The sequence below is a fragment of the Ambystoma mexicanum genome, chromosome 6q (genome assembly GCF_040938575.1).
Source record: "Ambystoma mexicanum isolate Mex_15411 chromosome 6q, UKY_AmexF1_1, whole genome shotgun sequence".
NCBI classification, from domain to species: domain Eukaryota; kingdom Metazoa; phylum Chordata; class Amphibia; order Caudata; family Ambystomatidae; genus Ambystoma; species Ambystoma mexicanum.
The window spans coordinates 983,817,422-983,837,617 of NC_090937.1; the positions used below are offsets into that span (position 1 = coordinate 983,817,422).

General features: G+C 48.6%; 1 protein-coding gene across 6 annotated transcripts in view; it reads right to left on the reverse strand.

Moving 5' to 3' along the window:
• ACSL1 (acyl-CoA synthetase long chain family member 1) overlaps nt 1-20,196 on the reverse strand; it is an 877,045-nt gene that overhangs the window by 276,580 nt on the left and 580,269 nt on the right. For all 6 annotated transcript variants that reach the window (XM_069631504.1, XM_069631500.1, XM_069631503.1 and 3 more), the window contains one exon: nt 14,510-14,644. In XM_069631504.1, coding sequence (XP_069487605.1) covers nt 14,510-14,644 — 135 coding nt within the window. The remainder of the gene's footprint in view (nt 1-14,509; nt 14,645-20,196) is intronic.

The window sequence follows — 20,196 nt, forward strand, 5'->3', positions numbered from 1 at the left end:
AAATGAATTTAGGTGAGAACCTAGGGTGTGTTCGTAGAACCAGTTTATCCTTATGAACAGTAAGGAAAGGATCATGCTCTGACAGCCTGAATTTCACTGACCCTTCTTATGGATGTAATGGTTATTAAGAAGGCAGTTTTATAGGTCAGGTGTTCGAGACTGGCTTTATGCATGGGTTCAAAGGGTGGGCCCATGAGTTTAGCAAGCACCACATTAAGGTCCGATCCTGGTGGTGGTTAGAAATTGGAGGGTGGAGTCTCTTTACCCCATCATTGAAGGCTTTAACCACTGGTACGTTCTACCACAAAACCTTTTTTTGGGAGCTGGTGTAGGCTGACAGCGCCGCCAGGTGTACCTTGAGTGAGTTAAATACCAACCCTGCATCCAGCAGGTGGAGCATGTAGGTGACAATATTGGAAGGAGTGCAATCAACCGGGTTGATTTGCTTATTCTGGGCACCAGATAACGAATCTCTTCCATTTATCAAAATAACAGTGCCTTGTGTTTGGTTTCCTAGATTCCTTTACAATGTCAATGCACCTCTGTGGTAAGTTGAGATGCCCAAACTCTGACTTCAGGAGCCATGCTGCCAAGTTAATTGAGCTGGGTTGAGGATGCACTGTTTGACCTTGGTGCTGGGATAGTAGGGTTTGCCAGCACGGGAGTCTGATGGGCTAGCACACTGCTAGTCTGCGTAGGTGTGGGAACCACGGTTGCCTCGCCCACATGGGAGCAACTAGGATGAGCGTCATCGATTACCTGTGCATTTTGTTGACCACCTTCCTCGAGAGGGGTTGGTGGAAAAGCGTAGGCAAACATCCCTGACCAGTTCATCCACAGGGCGTTCCCCTTAGAGTCTGGCTGAGGGAACCTGGATGCGAATCCTGGGCATTGTCTGTTTTCGCTTGTGGCGAATAGGTCTATAGTGGGGAAACCCCACTGTGAGAAGATGTCTTCTACGACTTCTCTGTGTAGACACCATTCGTGTTCTTCTGGGAGGGGATCTCTGCTTAAAGCGTCTGCTAGTGAATTGAGATTCCCCTGGAACATGTTGAGATGACAGGTAAATGTTCCGTCTGAGTGCCCATGTCCAAATTTTCTGGGCAAGCCTGGACAGATTGGCGAACAAGTCCCTCCCTGTTTATGTAAAACATCGCTGTCGTACTGTGTTAGGATCTGTACTGACAGGTTCAACAGGTGGGGTTCGAACGCTCAAACTGCTCTGAAGACCGCCAGGAGTTCTAGCAGATTGATATGATTCTTGGCCACTGTGTGAGACCAGAGACCGTGAGCTGTGTGGTGGAGGAGGTGTGCTCCCCACCCTGACAGGGATACATCTGTAGTGACTACAGCTTGTATCTCTGGATCGTAAGAAAGGGCTTCCCCTTCGACAGGTTCTCTTGTCCACCAGTGAAGACTTTGTACAAATGTTGGTGACCGACCACTAGATCGTCCCACTGACCACTTGCCTGAGACCAACCATTCTTGCATGGGTCACATGCGCAGGCGCGCATGGGGGACCAGGTAAATACATGACACCATCATGCCTAGCAAAAGCATCGCTTTGCGCAACCTTATCTGGCGACCGGGCTGATGTAGAGGAATTTGCAGCAGTAGATTCCGAATTCTTTCCTCGGATGGAAAGGCCAACCCCTCAAGCGTTTAGTACAGCTCCTAGGAACTGCTTGGAGGTGCTTGGTACCAGGCTTGATTTTTTCTCGATGGAGAAACCCAATTCGAAGAGGAGGTCGATCGTTCTTTGGATGTTTGATCTGCAAATTACTGGGGTCTCCCCCGTGATGAGCCAGTCGTCCAGGTAAGGGTACACTGGTATTGCCTCCCTGCGTAGGTGTGCCGCTGCTAGTACCTTGGTGAATACCCTTGGAGCCGAGGCTAGACTGAAGGGCAGCACCTTGAACTGGTAGTGCTGACTGTCCACCTTGAAGCGCAAGAATCTTCTGTGCGCTGGGAACATGGCAACATTGGACATGAAAGATGCCCATTTTCATATTTCCATGTAATCCCCCCTTTTTAGGAGGGGGATTACTTCTTGGAGAGTAGTCATGCGTCATTTTTGGGGCTTGACATACTTGTTTGCAGGGCGCAAGTCTAATACTTGGCGCATTGTCCCATTTCTTTTGGCACAAGGAAGTAAGTTGAATAGATACCCTTGTTTACCTAGTTGCCTGGGACGAGTTCCATCGCGTCCTTTGCGAGAAGATTGATGATTTCTTCGAGGAGGATCTTCTGGTGGTTCAGTGAATGTATTTTTTGTCATGGAGGGTGGTTGCGGGGGCGCTCTAGCAGTTCGATGCAGTATCCTGCGGACACTGTGGACAGCAGCCATCTGTCCGATGTGATCCCTTCCCATGCTTGGGTGAAGTTGGAAATGTGCCCCCCTATTGGGGATGCGTGGGAAGGGACCCTGAGCGGAACGTCACTGCTTTACGGGGTTGCCTCTACCTCTACCACAGCCCCTCTTGTTACCTCTGCCGTAACTCTGGGTAGTCTGCTGGTTGTCGCCCCATGATGTACCCTGTCCCTGTGCATAATTGGAGCCCCTCTGGGAATTTTGGCCGCGTGAGCGACGAAAATTACTATTCCCCCTTTGATTAGTGGGCTTATTCGTCAATTGTCCTAGGGACTTTAGAGTATCATACTCGTCTTTGGCAGTTTTCAGTGCGCCCTGTAACGTTTTGCCAAACAAGACATTCGGTTCCACCGGCATGTCAATAAGGGTTGCCTGGGTCTCGGGTTTAAACCCCGACTGTCTTAGCCAAGTGTGCCTTTTAATAACAGTGCTCTCTGCTATGAGCCGACCTGAATTATCTGCGGCGTCAAAGGTTGTCTTCAGAATGCAACCGGACACGGCTCTACCCTCTAACGCGATCTGGGCCAACTGACCCTTTAGTGGTTCCGGGGCGGAGTCAATGAGAGCAGCTACCTGCTCCCACTGGCGGCAATTATAGCTTGCCAGCAGAGTGGTGGTGGTGTTGGCGATCTTTGCCTGGTAAGCGGAAGTGGAGGCTGCTTTCCTTCCTAACCCATACATTCTTTTGCGCTCCTTGTCTGGGGAAGCCTCAGATGATAGAGGTGTCCCTGCTCTTTTTCTGGTGTTTGTGATTACCAAGGAGTCTGCTTCAGTTGACTCCTTATGTAAAGAGGGTCTGACTGGGCGGCCCTGAACATCATCTCAATTCTGGGGTTCACAGCTTTGGTGAGATTAGGAGTGAGAAGGGAAGGATCAATTCTACGTTGGATTAATTTAATAGGAATGGCTTGAGCAATGGGTCTTTTGTCCCCCACTAGCTCCTCTGCAAAGTCCCTCTCTTCCTGCGCCCCCTGAGTATCTATGTGGAAGTGCTCTGCAGGTTTAGCCAAGACCTGATTTAGAAGGGGCTGGTTATCTATATGCGAGTCAGTAACCTGTGGTTCCTTGCTAACCTGGGAGTCCATATTGTAGACTTCCGCATAGTCTTCCTCCTCATCCTGGCCCTCGTCATCTCCATAATATTCGACCCCAGTTTGGTCGTCCAGCGCCAGTACGTCTGGGTCATCCTCATACTGTTGGTAAGGCTGAATATAGTAAGGGTCTGATGCAGTCCCTGAGCTGCAGTATCAAGCCGAGCTCTCTTATTAAGAGGCTGATGGTCCTTGGATCCTGAAGGAGTAGCATTGTCAGGGGTATAGCTAAGAAAATGCTGTGGATTGTTTTCATAAAAATTAGCTAAGGAAGACATTGTCATCACCCTGTTTATGTCCTCAGTGCTCCATTCTTTGGAACTGGGGATGACAACCTCCTGTTGAGGTTCATCTTCTAATCCCATATCGTAAGGAGTGGGAGTGATGAGCCTGGGTGTAGTGACAGGGGTCTTAGATTTGTCCTTATTGGACGGCCTGTGTTTGTCCTGGTGTACAGAAGTTGAAAGTGTAGACTTTTTCTGCTGTTTGTCCCCTTTCCCGTGAGTGGAAGTGTGTTTCCCTGCCGGTTTGGCCTTTTCGGAATCTTTAGACGCCTGGCGTCGAGATTCAGAGGTACTCTCTCTTTTGAGTGCACACGTCGGGACTCGGAGGCAGACACTGAACGGGCTGCTGGAGCAGACCTTTGGTGTGCGGCTTGGGGTTGGAGGTCAGATTAGTCTTCCGACGAACGTACCTCCGTTACTTTAGGGAGCGAGGCACTCTTGGCAACTGTGGACGGTTGCCGTGTGGCAATCTCGACCTGGAACGCCCAGAGGACACAGATTCGGTGGACCGCTCTTTGTGCCTCATTCTTCCGAGAACTCGACACACGCGTCGAGTCTCGGTTGGCCTTCGTGTTCTTAGGTGTAGAAGAAGATTGGGTAGCGCTCGTGTCGCCGGGTGTGTTCCCTATAACTGCCCTGCCGGACAATCCTCAGAGGTCGGGGACTAGCGCTTGGGTGTCTTTAGACACCCCTGTGCCCTCGCCATCCGAAAAGGCAGCGCTGCCATCACTGAAGGCACCCACCGCTTCCATGGCCTCGAGCTGCCTGGCGTGGTGGGCCCAATGTTTAGTGGAGCAGTCCTTGAGTGTTTTTGCTTTAAAAAGCTTACACGCTCTGCAGTTAGCTTCGGGATGGTCCCTCGGCAAGCAGAGATTACAGGTGGTGTGTTTGTCAACCCAAGGGTACTTGCGGTTGCACTTGGGGCAAAATTTAAATGGAGTACTCTCCATATGTCACCTTATGGCAGCGGGCTAGTGTGTGTAGGAAAATAAAGAGTGTACAGTATGTTTCCACCCCCCACTCTCCCTACTTGCAGGGCCGAAGCCAGAGGATTTACGAGACGCAAAGTCCGTTGTGCAGCTCTCGACGGTTGTTTGTTCTTTGGACCGGCATCGATCTTTGATGTCTCGACGTGGAAGTGAAAGAACGGGGAAATTAATATTGATTTTTTGCAAAATGGCTTAAAGCCAGGGAAATCCGCGCAATGCTTCCGACAAGTATGGCGGAAAAACCCAATCTGAGGGTCCTACACGCGTGAGGGATCATGGGTACAGTGGACGTCACACTAGGGATAGTATTACTGGCACGCCCTGTGTCGACGCCCATTTGAGTGTCGAAAAGTAAACTAATACTCTAGATTCCACTAGATGTCAGCCTATGCACAGCATGTGATCTAAGCAGTTACCACAAGCCTCCGAAATATGATATATATACACACACACATACATACATACACACATCTATACACACACAAAGGCAATGTTAAAATCAAGAAAGTTAAGGTAAGTGAAATAGTTCAAACAGACATACACACTAGACATTCGCTGTTGCAATACTCAGTTTCAATAGTAGACCTTTAATGAATTACAGGCAAGTATAAGAGTAGTATTTAGGTTAGCAAATCATTCATCAAACAGTAACTTAATTAGCAATACAGGTAGATTAACAACCGGAGGAAAGCCTTTTCTTTAGAAGTCAAACCCTATCTGGGGGATGAGAGTTTCAAAAAGTCAGATGGGGACACTGGGGATTCAGTGACCTTTGGGAGGCAGAACAAAGGAAGACAGAAGCTGTCAAAGTTGTTAGGGAGAATTCTCAGAAACGTGCTAGTTCCCTTCTACCTTAGAGACCCCCAGCTCTTTTGCTGGACTTTACATTTGTATCCTGAAGAGAGACCTTTTTCACACTCCTGCATTTTCATTTGATTTGAACACTGTTTCTTGTGGTTTTGGAGTCTGACAAACTCCGTAGACATCCTCAGTTTACATTGTTACACACACCACCTTCAGTGCAGTTGCAAAGGGAAGTCCTTAGGATTTCCCAAAGGTTTAAATACCTTCTCTTGGATAAACTACTGTTTCCAAGAGCAGTAAAGTGAAAGTGACTTTACTTACCTTTTGTAGACCCATCACACACCATCTTACAATAGGGTGCTGGAGGGGTTACTTAGTATCCCCTTTGTCTACTTTCGCATGTAACAAGTTTATGTTAACCTTTCTACAATGAATGGCTGGTGGCAGGGGTTTACTTTTTCCTACCATTGTGTGTTTTTACCGCCAACTGAATCCTCAGCTGCAGTATTGCACTCATGGGTGCCCATTTTGTCAAAATGACCCCGTCATCTTTTTTCGCCATTTCTTTGTGGAAAAGTCCTTCTTGAGATTTACTCTGCGTGCTAAACCAGGTTTGGTCCCTTTGTTCATTTAGTCATTTGGCGGGATTCACGAGTGAAGTCCGCCTCTGGCTCCAGTGTGTCTGGCAGGGGCAGAAGTGAGGGAGGGAGGGTGGTGCCCGAAACTCCCTGTGCTCAATCCCCTTGGTTACAGGAATGCACCCAAAGGTGATTGGCCGGCTGGCTGTCCGGCAAGGACAGCCACCCTGTTTGACTGACAGCTAGGCTGTAATGAATAGGAGAAACCTGCATAAAAAAGGCGAGGCTTTTTGCCTTGGAAGGCAGAGTCGACTACTGGACGAAGGAATCCGAAGAACTTGGAAGAGCTGCATGCTGCAACTCCTGGACCGTTGGTTTGACCAGTGAAGCTCTGCTGTGGTGCTGAAGCTCTGAATTAGCCTCAACTAGAGAAGCCCAACAAAGAGGACTTCTCCCCTTGAGTTGGTGGGACCAATCGACTCCAAAGTGAACTTGTCTGGACATCCTCTCGGAGCGGGCTGTACTTTCTTGCTGCTGCAGGAACCGAAGTTCCAGGGAGAGGAACACCAGATTGGAGTGAATCACTTAAGATGGCCAAGAGCTCCAGGAAGATCCTCCGACTCCCAGGAAGCAGGACTGACCGAGCCTGAGCCACCTCAACAGAGTGCTGGAACCCAGATGCAAGGAAAGCCCACCTCGACATCCAAGAACAGCGGTGGTGCTATTTGCTGAGACGCGAGGAGCTGAAACCGCAAAGTGCCACTGAATAGAAGTTGGTCCTTTTCTGTCGCCGATTGTCCCATTGCAGTACAGGAGTCCTCCAGACATCCTCCCTCTTGTCCCCACGACTGAAGCCCAGGAACACATTTATTTTATTTATTTGCATTTGTATAGCGCACATGCAGCCCAGAGGCATCGTGGCGCTGTTACATGAATGTGTAGCAGAGTTTTGGTTTAAGTTGGTTACATGCGACCGTGAGGTCTCTTGGTTACAGGTACATAAGTAAAACATACAAAGATTACAGCAGAAAACATTCAATTAGTATTCAAATGAAGAGTTTGGTTTTGATTGCTTTGTGGAAGGCTTGGACTCAATCATTCTTAGGTGGGGTGGGGGGGCATTCCAGTGTGAGGCGGCCATCGTGGGAAAGCTGGAACCCCCTGCGTGGACTCTTTTGGTCTTAGGCACAAGAATCATGTTGGAGTACCCCTCCCTAAGAGGTCTTGTGGTGGTGTGCTTAACAATTCTTTGGACAAGGTTTGGGGGAGCAAGATCATGAAGGCATTTGTGTGCGAGGGAGAGGGTTTTGAAGATGATTCTGTTTGACAGGGAGCCAGTGAACCTGCCTTCTAATTTCAGAGATGTGCTCTTTCCTTGAGGTTCCAGTGGTCGCCCTAAGGGCATTGTTTTGAGCCAATTGGAGTTTGACAGGGTTTTTGCACGAGGTCCCCGTTAGGAGGGCGTTGCAATAGTCAAGTCTGGATCCAATTATAGCCCTAGCAATGGTAAGGCAGTTCTGGTGTGATAGGAAGGGTCTGGCTGCGTTAATTTTGGAGTAGTATGCTGATGTGGTGGCAATGGAATTCACTTGTCTGTCCATGGTGAGATCTGAGCCTAGATAGACACCAAGTGTTTTGACGTAGTTGGATACCTTGATGGGTGTTGTCAATAGTGAAGGAGGAGTAGTCCTGCCCGAGGTTACCCAAGGTGGTGGGTGAACCGATAAGTAGGATTTCAGTTTTTTCGCTAGTGAGGCACAGCCAATTGTCCGCCATCCAGGATTGGATGGTCGAGTAGATGGAGGTGAGATTGGACACATCTGCCTGGTAGTCACCCATGAGTGGGATTAGCACTGGTGTGTCATCCGCATAATTGGTATACGAGATGCCCAGGGAGTCAAGGATGCTAAACAGTGGCCTTGTAAAGAGGTTATATAGTGTAGGAGCTATGCATGGTCCTTGTGGAACGCCACATTTGATGAGGCTAGGGGTAGCACAGGCTGAGTCAGAGAAGACTTTCATGGCCCTTTCTTGGAGAAAGGAGGTAATCCAGTCACAGGCTTTAGGGGAGAAGTTGGCAGCAGTTGAGAGATGGTGGCAGAGGGTATTGTGATTGACCAAGTCAAACACAGCAGATAAATCAAGAAGCAAGAGCAGCGCAGGTTTGCTTGAGTCTCCAAGATCGTCCATTTAGTTCTTTAGGTCTAGGAGAACCGTTTCTGTGCCATGTTGTGGGCGGAAGCCAGATTGCCGCAGGCCTAGGAGACAGTTCTCTTCCAGGTATTTTTGGACTTGCAGGTAGGCTGATTTGTCCAACATTTTTAGAAGGAATGGGACAGTAGTGATAGGTCTATAGTTCCCGGAGATGGTGGGATCAAGTGATTTTTTTTTTAAAGGAGTGGGCGTACCCAGGCTTCCTTAAGGTTAGTGGGAACATGACCTGACCGGAAGGACGAGTTAATGAATGCAGTAAGGAAGGGTGCAAGGGTGGGAGCCGAGTCTTTGATGAGTTGGGCTGGGTACGTATCTCCCTTGCAGTTGGAAGGTTTGATGGACTTGAGCAGGGTGATGACCTCTGATTCAGTAATATCTTTAATGTCAAATGAAGGAGAGTGTTTGGGTTTAGGGGTAGTAGACACTTTGTTGTGCTGGTTGGCTATTAATAGTTTAAGAGCTTTTTGATGTCCAATGATTTTGGTTTGCAAGGTGTTAAGTTTGTCTAGCATGGCAGACTGGATGCCAGTACATCAAATTTCATCCTTCACGAGCATGGGTGGATGGTTTTTCCAACTCTCTGAAGATGAAGATTTCTTTGGAGCATGATTTGGCATAGTTTATCTGTCATGATGCCTACCCCCGGAGACCCAGGCCAAGTCCAGTAACCCCGGAAGCAGGCATCAAGTTATCCCAAGCAAGCCCAACAACCCCTGCTAGGGGCTATTTGGGTGCAGTCCTGGCGTCTATGGCGCCAGGCTCATATGGAGTCTCAGTCCTGGCGCCTTAGGCGCCAGGCTCAAAGATTAAAACTTTACTGATGCAGACCATGCTGCAAACTTACCTGATGCAGACCATGCTGCAAGAGCTCCAAGCCAAAAGAGGCTTGGAAGGGACTATTTTTTACTCGGGTGGGGCTGGGGAGGAATACTCACCTGGGACTACTTTGGAGGCTATTTAAACCACGCCCGAAGAGCAGCACACGCTTCGCGTTATTCTGCATCCAGCAGCGCAACGCTCACCGTGCCTGCAAGTCTGCATCCAGTCTTCTGCCACGACCGCCTCGAGTCAGGAGCTCCTAGAAAAAGGGAGAAAGAAGGAAAAGAGGTTAGAACAAGAGCAATACCTTCGATCCTTACCTGAATTCCCGATCCATCGCGCCTTCAAGCTGGAAGAAAGTTATTTTAAGCGCATCGCCTCGCCTGCTGCAGCGCCGCGTTGAACTCACCGGCCTTTGCAGCATCTTCACATTCCACCGCATCCTTCTGCATGTTCCCGCCGCACTCCGGCACCTAAGGGGAAGACGAGAACAGCAAGGTGAGCCAAGGGAATACACAGAGGCAATATTAGTTACCCCCCATAGACTTACCTGATTTTACCACCGGGGGTACTAATCCTCTTCACGGGTCGGCACAGCTTCCAAAGCATCTTAACCGAACCCCGGCACCTAAGGGGAAACAAAAGGACAGCAAGGTGAAACAAAGGGACAAACAAGGGGAAACCTCCTCACCACAATAGACTTACCTGATTTTACCGCCAGAGGCATTATTCCCTGAGACTTCATACTTTCTCTCAGCGCCTGAATAAGGGAGAAAGCAACAGGTTACATATTGACATTATTTTATCGAACTGTGTTGGATAATACAAATCCTTACCTGAACATTACCGGTTGCCACGAGGAACTCTTTGCTAGGGTCAAGCTGCGACCTGCAAGGAATCGGACAAGAGTGAAAGTCGGACATTTGAACTCTTACGAACTGCATACTTACGGCGTCTTGCCAGGAATCTCAGTCAATATTGTTCTGGAACTCACCAATTCCTTCGAGCCAGTGAAGCAACTGGTCATCTACGCGCCCCTGCGCTCAATGCAGAGGCATCAAAGGTGATCAGTGGGGAGAACAGTGGGAGTGGGGGTGGGGGGGAGAGGTTAACGCGCAACTCCACGGGTGGTTAATTCCCTTTCTCCATTTGCAGAAGAATATTCCTACAGGCCAAGCAAACGAAGCTAGGTGGGCCAGTCCAGTCTGTCATCTCGGCACTACGCGTCACATTGGTGGAGACCGCAACTGTCCAGTTCGGATCGACGCCCCTGTGGGAGCCAGGTGAGCGTAACATTATCCTCGAGTTAAGTGGCACAGCTTTAGCCTTAATGACATTTTTGTATGACTTGGAGATGGCCTTGAAGACCTCCCTCGTCGTTTCAGATGGATTGGCTTTCCATGTAGAAAGGGCGGACCTTTTCTCTGAGCGTTGTTTAAGCAGCTCCTTGGAGAACCAGGCGTTGGAGTTTGATTTTTTTGGCTTTCTTTAAAGCCCATGGGGCGATGGCGTCAACAGCTTGGGTGACAATGTGTTTAAAAGGTGTTGGCTAGAGTTTCTGGGTCATTAGAGGATGGGGCCTGTAGCGTGGGCACCATTAGAAATGGTGCCAGATTTTCGGCGGTCAGTTTGCGAGAACTTCTGGTGAGGGCTGCTGGACAAGTAGTGGTGGGCACCGAGTGCCTTCTTTTCGAGGCGAGATTGAATTGGATAATGGTGGTTAGACCAAGGGATAGGTGTGTTGGTGGTGATTAGAATAGAACAGTTATGATGATTGATCTAGTCCAATGTGCGTCCTTTGATGTGGGTGGGTTCAGAGATAGTTTGTGCGAATCCTAAGGTGGTTAGAGCTTTGTTGAGGGATTTGGCATGCCAGTCCTTCGGGTCATTCAGTCAAGTTTAAGTCGCCCAGGAGAATGACTTGGGAAGTCTTTTTAATGTTGTCCGACAGGGAGAGCAAGAGTCTTGGAAATCAGCACTGGGAACAGGGGGGGGAGGGGGTTGATACACAATATGCATGGTAAGAGTGCAATTGTGGGATAGGTTGATTTTGAGTGGGAGTCACAGTTGTGCCCAAGCCGTCCTTGGGTTTCCCCAATACCGAGGGTTTCCCTTGCAATGAGGGCCACACCCCCACCTCTCTGGTTGGTACAGTCTTTCCTAAAGATAGTATATTCTGCAGGCATGGCTAGCGATAGAGCACGGCCTGAACTTTCGTTGAGCCAGGTCTCAGTGACTACTAGGATGTCAAGGTTATCTTTGATGATCAGGTCGTGAATGTCAAGGGCGTGTGCAGGTATGGAACGTGCGCTGACCAGTGCACACCTAAGAATAGGGTCTGATTGCGGTGTGGTGGCGGATGAGGATGGCTTGGGAGTAGCAGGTGGAGGCACACAGTTATTGTGTAGAGCAGTCATATCAGGCAGTGCAGTAATACAGGCATCAGGTGTGGGCATACTTATGTGCACCTAGAGTCTGTGCAGCATGGTCACGAGTAACATGTCTTGCTCCTTCAAAGTGGTTGTCATACCATTTGGAGCAGCTCTTGTGGGCTCTTGGCATGGGTAGCAGTGGCATTGATGCTACGGTGCCTATAGGGCCCCAAAAGCCTGATCGCATTGAGGAGATAGAGATCGCTGTAGCCGGTGAGGTTCTGCGCATGGGACAGGCATCTTTTGCATCCAGTGGACCGCAATGTGCTGTGTAGGAACGGGCCACCTGGGGGAGCACCTGATCCCGACCCTGCAGTTACAGACGCCGATGCACGGGGCGTAGGTGAGCAGTGGGGAGTGGAGGGTGCGCGTTTGTAGATGAGCGTTCCTAGTGAAGGGGGGCCGGCGAGAGGGGTGGGGGCGTGCTTGGCTCTCTGGAGGCATGAGAGGTATGCAATATTGCTCATATGGGGGCATAGTACTTTACCTTGCGGCACGAATCCGGCACCCTCGAACGCCGTCGAGCAGTGGAGTGCTGCAGAGATCGATGACGGCCTTTCCTCGTGGCCTTCCCTTCGCAGCATTGCCTTGCGGCGTGCCTCCTCTCCCTTTAAAGCAGGGGAGGAGGGTGCAGCGAGGTGTGGGGCCGAATCCGGCCTTCCAGGCAGTATTGTGGCGGTTGTCATGGCTACGGCAGCGGCAGCCATCTTATGTATGTTGCGGGCCTCGTGGCTCGTAATATCAGCTGGTGATTTCTGCAGAGGCGGGGCATCGGTTCTTCCTGATACCATTGCGGCATGTGTAGCTGCAGATTTGGCGATGTCCCCTCGCAGCGGAGCTGCAGAGAGGGAGGACAGCCTTTCCTCCTGGCCTTCCCTTTGCGGCTTTGCCTCACGGCTTGCCTCCTCTCCCTTTAAAGCAGGAGAGGAGAGTGCAGCGAGGTGTGGGGCCTAATCCTGCCGTCCAGGCAGTTTCGTTGTGGCAGTTGCCATGGCTACAGCAGCCGCAGCCATCTTATGTATGCTGCGGGCCTCGTGGCTTGTAATGGAATCAGCTGGCAATTTCTGCAGAGGCAGGGCATCGGTTCTTCCTGATACCATTGCGGCATGTGTAGTTACAGGATCTGCAGAGCTGCACAGGAACAGAAGTCAGCTGGAACAGTTTCTTCTAACCAAAGGTACTGCACAGTCTAAAGAGAATTTAGCTCTTGTTGTGTAGCCTTACTTGTTCTCAGTTGAGCCTCGTCTTGGTGGCTTCTGTAGAGTTGCTAACAGCTTCTTTACCTCACAAGTAAAATCAGCTTGTGGCCTTACCCTGATTTCTTCTTTTCTACAAAGACTTCTAAAACATTGTGCAATACTTCTACCTACCAGTAAGAAGTGCTTCAGTTCATCCAGACTTTTGTCCAATTGACTTTGGCCTGGCCTAGCTCCCTGAATGACTCTTCTACCCTCTGACTTTGTGTTTAGTCTTCCTTCCAGGAAGGGGTCAACTTACTTTGCATTCAGGGTTTCCAAATGTACTTGCGTGCTTCAGAATATTTGAGTGATCTCTTGTTTTATTCTAATAAACTTTTTCTTTGACATGCTCCTAAGTATTGCTCTAAATGCAACAGTGATATTAACGTCCACAGTGTGCCATCCCAAATGGGTATTTGCTGATTTACAGAAACTAAGAGTGTGTATTTTGGAGTGTATTTGTGTGTTACTATTATATTGCCCCTTCTGAAGAAGGCTTTCGAACTGACTTAAATTAATAATGGTTTAATCAAGAGTATACGTTTTTATTTGGATACTTGTCACTGTAAATCTCTGTGCAACTCCCCTAATGCTCACATTGACCCCTCTTGAGATAAGCCTGTCTGCTCATCACGCTACCAACCTTTGTAGTAGACTTGCACCAAAGGATGGGTTCCTATTGCCAGGTGGTCAAGGTTGTTTTAGTGCACCCAAAGGGTACTGCTCCAAATCTTGCTTAACACCTGCACATTCCATAGCCCGTGCAGGGCTTGATGAGACCTTCCCCCTCCCTTCTCCTCTGTCATTGTTGGAGGGTGAGAAGTAGGCCGAGTGGCCTTCTGGAATCTCCGACAATCTTCGCCCTTGAGGGGTGCTAAAATTCACCGAAAAACAGATGCCCGCTGTCAGCAGAGGGAGAAAAGAGCACACGGGCTCTTTCGAAACAAAAATAGAACCTTTTTCCGTTGAAAACAAAAATTCAGAAGTAGACTGCAGAGCAAACTCGAGGACTTCCTGAAGCGTGCAGTAAAAATCTGAAGATGGCTGCCAAAGGAGGGGCTTAGGGAGAGGACTGTCATAGGATGGGGCAGTATGACCCAGAGGACAGTGATTGGTTTAGAGGAGAAATACAGTTTGTAAATGAAAGTGAAACTTGCTTTTACCAAGGATTCCCAGCCTGACTGGGAATATTCATGAGCATGTGAATCCATGCCAGACCCCATGCAGGAGAATAGTTCTTATGTGCAGCAAGATATGATCATGCAGAAGAGGCACCTAGGATAGATGCTCCACCTTCACAGTCCAGAAAAGGTAGATTCAGACAGTCAACCTTTACATTCAATTGGCACCTGAAAGAGGGCTACACACTTGAGACAACCAATTTAAATCTCGCAGTAACAATTCCAGGGTAACCACTGCAGAAACGTTGTCTTCAAGTGTACATTACTACTTTACCGCCACATAGAAAAAAAGCATACACTAGCATTTTCGTTTAAGGATGTACAAATCACATTTCATCTGCAATATTTCTCGCAGAGGAAAGTAAGCATAACATTGGAGATAATGAAATAAGATTTATAGTGCATAAGGTAATTTTGAACACCTACTATAAAACAGTACCCAACTTGCCCCAACTTTTCATCCCTCCATCCTCTGTTCTTGAGAGGCACAGGTTTTTGCCCAACTTACTTTGTCAAACATGCGGTTTAATAATCTTGGTACCACTGGAAAGATGGTGGGCTGTAGAACCTTCAGATCATCCATAAGCAGCCTGATATCACCCTGGAAAAATCCTATCCGTCCTCCGTGGGCCAGAATGACTGCCTGTTCAGGAAGTAGAAAATCATATGTTATGACAATTGATCAAAAATAATCAATCCGGTTTTGGAAGCAGCAACAATGACATTCAGACTAGAAAGCCAGCCAATCCCACCTTGCACCACAGGGGGTCATTTTTGATACAGTATGGTGTCATTGCACAACATGCACACCTTAGAAAATGTAAAGCGCAGAGAGAAAGGATGCAGAAAAATATGTAAATGTGAAGCTGTTACTTAAGAGCCATTTGAAATGAGAGTTGTGAGTGTTCCTAAATTTGCTGTACTCCAGTTGGTCTGTGAGGGAATGGCAGTATGCAAAATATAGCAGGCACCAATCATTGAGCCTATCAGTCAACCACCCTTTTGTTCTACAGTTTGACATTCTGTTGTCGTTAACTGGGTGCCTCAAACATGCAGATCTGCACCTTTAGGCTATGAAGGCCCCACCTTTCAGAGGATGTACAGTTAATAGTGTAAAGCGTAAAATGTAGAAAGCACCAGCACAGACTTCAAAAGGGATCCAATTTGGAGACACTGAGCAGAATTCCTACTTTGGGAATTTGAGGTCAACTTTCTGCTCCAGCCCACCTTCCCACACACTGTTTCCCGCCCCACACCCATGGTCCTTTTTCGTTTTATTATCTCGTTGGTAGCCAGAGGAACTTCTCCTGAATCCCCCTGCCATTGTGTCCCTTTATACCCTAATCAAGATATATGATATTGGGTCACCCCTATGGTGTCCAGTACCAAGAGTGCCTCTCAATCGCGCTTGGGCAATAATGGGGAGCCTCACTACGTAAATTATTAGGGAGTAGGCTGATTGCAACTATACTTAGATTTTGGCTTCCCCAGGGGTGCAAGCCATTTTACCGCTTTGATAGTCAACTGCAACATTTTGGTAGCCATTGGGGTACCAACGGTTTTTGTTTTCTGATTTGCTTGGCTCGTGAAGCTGGGCGGAGCAGAGTGGTGGCAGGAGCCACCGGAGCTCTACCCGGGACTAATCTGATGGTATGGAGTGGATGACATCCGGTACTGCACATTACCCAGGCGCTAGTCCGAGCGCTGCATGAACAACAGCTGCGGTATGGAGGAGGGGTGACCATGCGGCAGAGTGCATAGAGTTTCAGGCTCGGCTGCAAGCAGCACTGGCACCTGGGTGGCCTGTGAACACCACCTATATCGGGGAAGAATCAAAATATTTGAAACAGTGCGACAGTAGCCAGCCAGACTGACCTCCGCTAATGTCCATCAGCATTAGAGATCTTTCCATGTGTGTTCTCTGCACTGCTCACTGCTGGGAAGCTTCAGTGTGCAACGTTTGTTGCATGTTGCTTAAGAGCCTCCATTGATCGGCTTAGGTGCTACAGACCTATACGTTTTTACCATGGCTGCTGGGCAGTGATTGATCGAGGGGTACTTGACAGAGGCTGGTACAATTAACACCTTGCACCCGGAAAGGTAACAGCCTCTTTGAATGATGAGGTTTTGCGACTGACTGCTCCACCCAGTTGCTCTAATTAACACTCCTATGCGCCACAATGTGAACCCAAATGCTGGATGGGTAGGAGCAAGCTTTGGAGTAGCTACCCAAGGAACTGTTGCCAGCGATTTTTCTTGTGGGACCCGACTTGCTACTTCAGGTGAAGCAGACCCCCAGTTCTCACAGAACAAACTAGACAGCTACATTCAACTGCATTTGTACACCCAAACCAAACATACAGTAATGAGGTCTCCATTTACAATCTGAATAAGAATGAAACAGGGAACCATAAAACAGCAACTTTGGAGGTAGGAACGTCCCACAGGCTGCTGGCATTGCTTCAGCCTTCTGCATAACATTCTACAGTGGATTTAATATGGGTTTTATTGCAGGTACTGCAGGGTACCTCTGGCATAGCCATTAATAACTTCAGTGTCTTCTCTGCGCCACTGGTGCCTCCCCTGGTTAGTACGAATTATATTGCTTTGTGCTTACAGCAGGCCCTGAACTTCTCCAGGATTGTTCCCCCTCCCCTTTTTTTCCACCATTCTCTGCTGGGGGTACCTTTAGTTTGGCATCCAGGTGTCCCTAACTTTACTACAGCGCTGACTCATCTAGCCTGGGTGGCGTCAACCAGTTCAGTTGCTGCAGCTCTTTGGGGATGCCATCAGCTGCTCAGCAATATTAACTACAGGAATTCCCCTCACCAGTTCCAACTTGTTTTCAGGCAAGTCGAAGAAACCCAAATCCTCTGATATCAAAGAAATCTTTACTACACCAGGCCAACATAAGCAGGAAGTCTCCTCGAGGGTCTCCCAGGACATGGTGGACGAGGAAGACACCTCTATAACAGCTACAAAGGTGGACATTGCTCTTCTCCTCCAAACTTTGAAAACGGAGATGCTGACTGACCTCAAACAAGGCATTTCGGCATGTAAAGCAGATTTTGCTCAGGTCATGTCTGAAATCAGAAAAAAGCATGGAATTGATGGGGGACAGACTGACTGACATAAAGAGCTCGGTCGTGGAGCTCTCCAATGATGACACATGGAGGAATGCCTGGTCTCCCGAGAATAACAGGCGTTTGTGCCAATGAAGATTGAAGAGGGGGAGAACAGATTGAGGTGGAACATACGGCTGTGGGGGATCCCGCAGTCTGTCCCGGAGGCACAGTTTAAGCTATATTTACAGGATTTTTAATGAGAGATTTTAGGCTTTCCGGACGATGGCTACATGATCCTTCACCACACACATCGGGTATTCTCCCCATATATAAAAAAAGCAAGGAGTATCTTCCAGACGTCCTCACTCGAGTCCATGCATTTCACATGACATTTATTTATGCAATTTCTTTTTATAACGCCAATATCATTCCGGATTTTGCTTTCTAAGCACGGATACGGGATTCAAACATCTTGCTCTGCGTGGTCTTGCTTCCAAGACCAGCACGTTGCCCCTGTGCTATCCTCTGTTCAAATCATGAAGGCGGCCAGAAGATTCCCGGAGTACACCTTCCGTGGTGCAAAGTTCACACCTTCTAAGACTTGGCCCAGCTCACTTTGCAGAAAATGCGAGGTATGCACCCTTTTACCACTTGGCTGCATGATGACGCCATTGCATACAGATGGGTGTTTCCCCCTTTAAGCGCCTCTGACTACCAGAATGCTCCAAGTCAGGTCTTCTCTGAGGACGCCTCAGGTTTTGCTCAGAAACCACTTTCTCTTTGTATGACGGTCTGGGCCGTGCAGGGGGTGAGGTGGATCATCCTCGATTGATACGCAAACTGATGGCTCCTGACAGGGAAGCAACAGAGATCCATTGAAAGGCACCAGGAGAATTCACTTTGAGCGTCTGTCCGCTTCCTTCTTGTGGTGTGCATGGCTGTTGCGACCCTCACCATCATGGATTTGTTTGGTTACGTTAGTGGGCCTGTAGGACCCCCCGGTGACGCCCATAACTTGGTCAATCTCTGAATGGTACCCCACCACCCCCAGCTTCAACTGACCTGTATAAGCCACTGTGCCTTCCCCCTGTTCTAGGAGCTATACCCCCCCCCGGAGTATACAAGTTATATACCTAATTTTGGTGAAAGATCACCATAGTTGGTCTGGTCTCGTTTTGGGGCCACATTTGCCATGTTGGCTCTTTTCATGCACTTGCCATGGTTTTCTGTTTTATTTGTTCAACAATTGTGTGCTATTGGAAGAGGAAGAGTTGTGTGCATGAGACCATGGGGTTGGGTATGGTTTTCCATGGGGAGCAGTCCGATTCTAAAATGGGGTATTCTGGAGTGCTCTGCTGGTCTTCTCTCAAAATGGGAGGTGGGTGGTCTGCTTTTTGGTGGAAGGTCTACTTTCTGGTTTATTACGTGGGGGCTATGCAGATGTGTACGATATCTTGGGTTGGTTGTCTCGAGAGTTTCCTTGCTATACATGTCATTGTCTGTTAAGATAGTCTTCCTGAATACACAGGGGCTTAACTCCCCCTTTAAGAGGAAAGCGCTACTTCATATTGCTCACTGTGATCCAGACGGATTTCTCTTTCAGGAGATCCACTTGAAGCAGTCTGATGAATGGCATTTGACTTCTCGTAGGTTCCCTCTTCAGTTTTTTGCCACTGGGGTTACTAAACATGCGTGGCACTACTGCTTAATGCAAAAATGCCTTTTGTGAAAAGAGGGGTGCTCAATGATAAAGAGGGGGCTGTCTGAAGTCTTGAGTGATCTCCCGTTACTTTTTTCTCCATCTATGCCCCTAATGATAACCAATGCTCCTTCAACCGCCTTTTTTAGACCATAGCCCAGTTCGCAGATGGAGAATCGTTCCTTGGAGGCGATTTTAATGCTGTAATGGATCCAGTAAGGGATCGCTCCTCGGTATGTATCCGTTCTGCAGCTTCGGTTCTGAATTTGGGTCTGGAGGATTCCTGGGGGCATCTGCACCTGGTCGATGGGAGTACATTTTACTCCGACGTTCATGGCTGTTACTCCAGGATTTATATGTTTTTTTCTCCCCTCTCCACACAGGACAATGTCCTTGAAGTCGATAGTGGGAGTAAAATTCACTCGGACCATGCTTTGCTTACACTCACAGTTTCAGTGGGGCAGGATCAGCTTCCCAGGCCCTCTTTGGTGCATCAATGATGTCCTGTTGTGGGACACTTATTGAGGAGAAAGTGAAGGATCATACAATTCAGTATTTGCAGCTCAATGACACTTGTGTTATGGTAATTTGTAGAGCGCACGGTCGCCAAAGGGATCATGGCGGTAGAGAGAAGCGAATCTATAAAACACAAGAGGCCAGGATTGCTAAGAATCAAAATAGGTGAGTTTTTAAGGCTTTCCAGAAGAGCAGATTAGACAATGATTTCATAGATAGTGGAAGAGTGTTCCACAACTGCACTGCTGCAATCGAGAAAGCCCGAACCCCCCACCCGAGTGAGAAAAAGCGGGCACACATAGCATGCCAGCCGCTGAACGCAGGCGGCGGTTCGGGACATAGCACATAAACTTGGCGGCCAAATGCTCAGCTCCCTGATCATAAATGGCGCAATGAACAATACATAGTGCTTTAAATTGGATGCGCTGGGCCACCGGAAGCCAGTGGAGGAAGCGCAATACAGGCGAGATATGGGCCCCATAGGGGGTCCAGTTGCCACCTGGGCTGCCAGATTCTGAAGGTGTTGTAGTCAGCCTACAGCCCCTTGGGCTCTAACCTTCTCAGAATCATTACAGACAACAGGGGGGAGTAGTATTACAGGGATCAGATGGAGCACCTTTCTCAACATTTTCAGCTGAAAATGCCCCGTCTGGCATACCGCCGATACCTCAGTGGCCATGGACAGATTAGCAGTCATAATCACCCCAAGATTTTTCACCCTGGTAGAGGGCAAGGGAAGAGGGCCCAAGGAAGAATGCCAGAAAGAAAATCCTGAGTAAGGGAAAGGGAGGGGAACCCACCACCAACACATCCGTTTTATCCCCATTCAATTTCAATCAGTTGTGGCACATGCACTCCACCACAGCCGTCAGGCAGTTATGAAAGCACGCCGACACTTCAGACTGATCAAGGTCA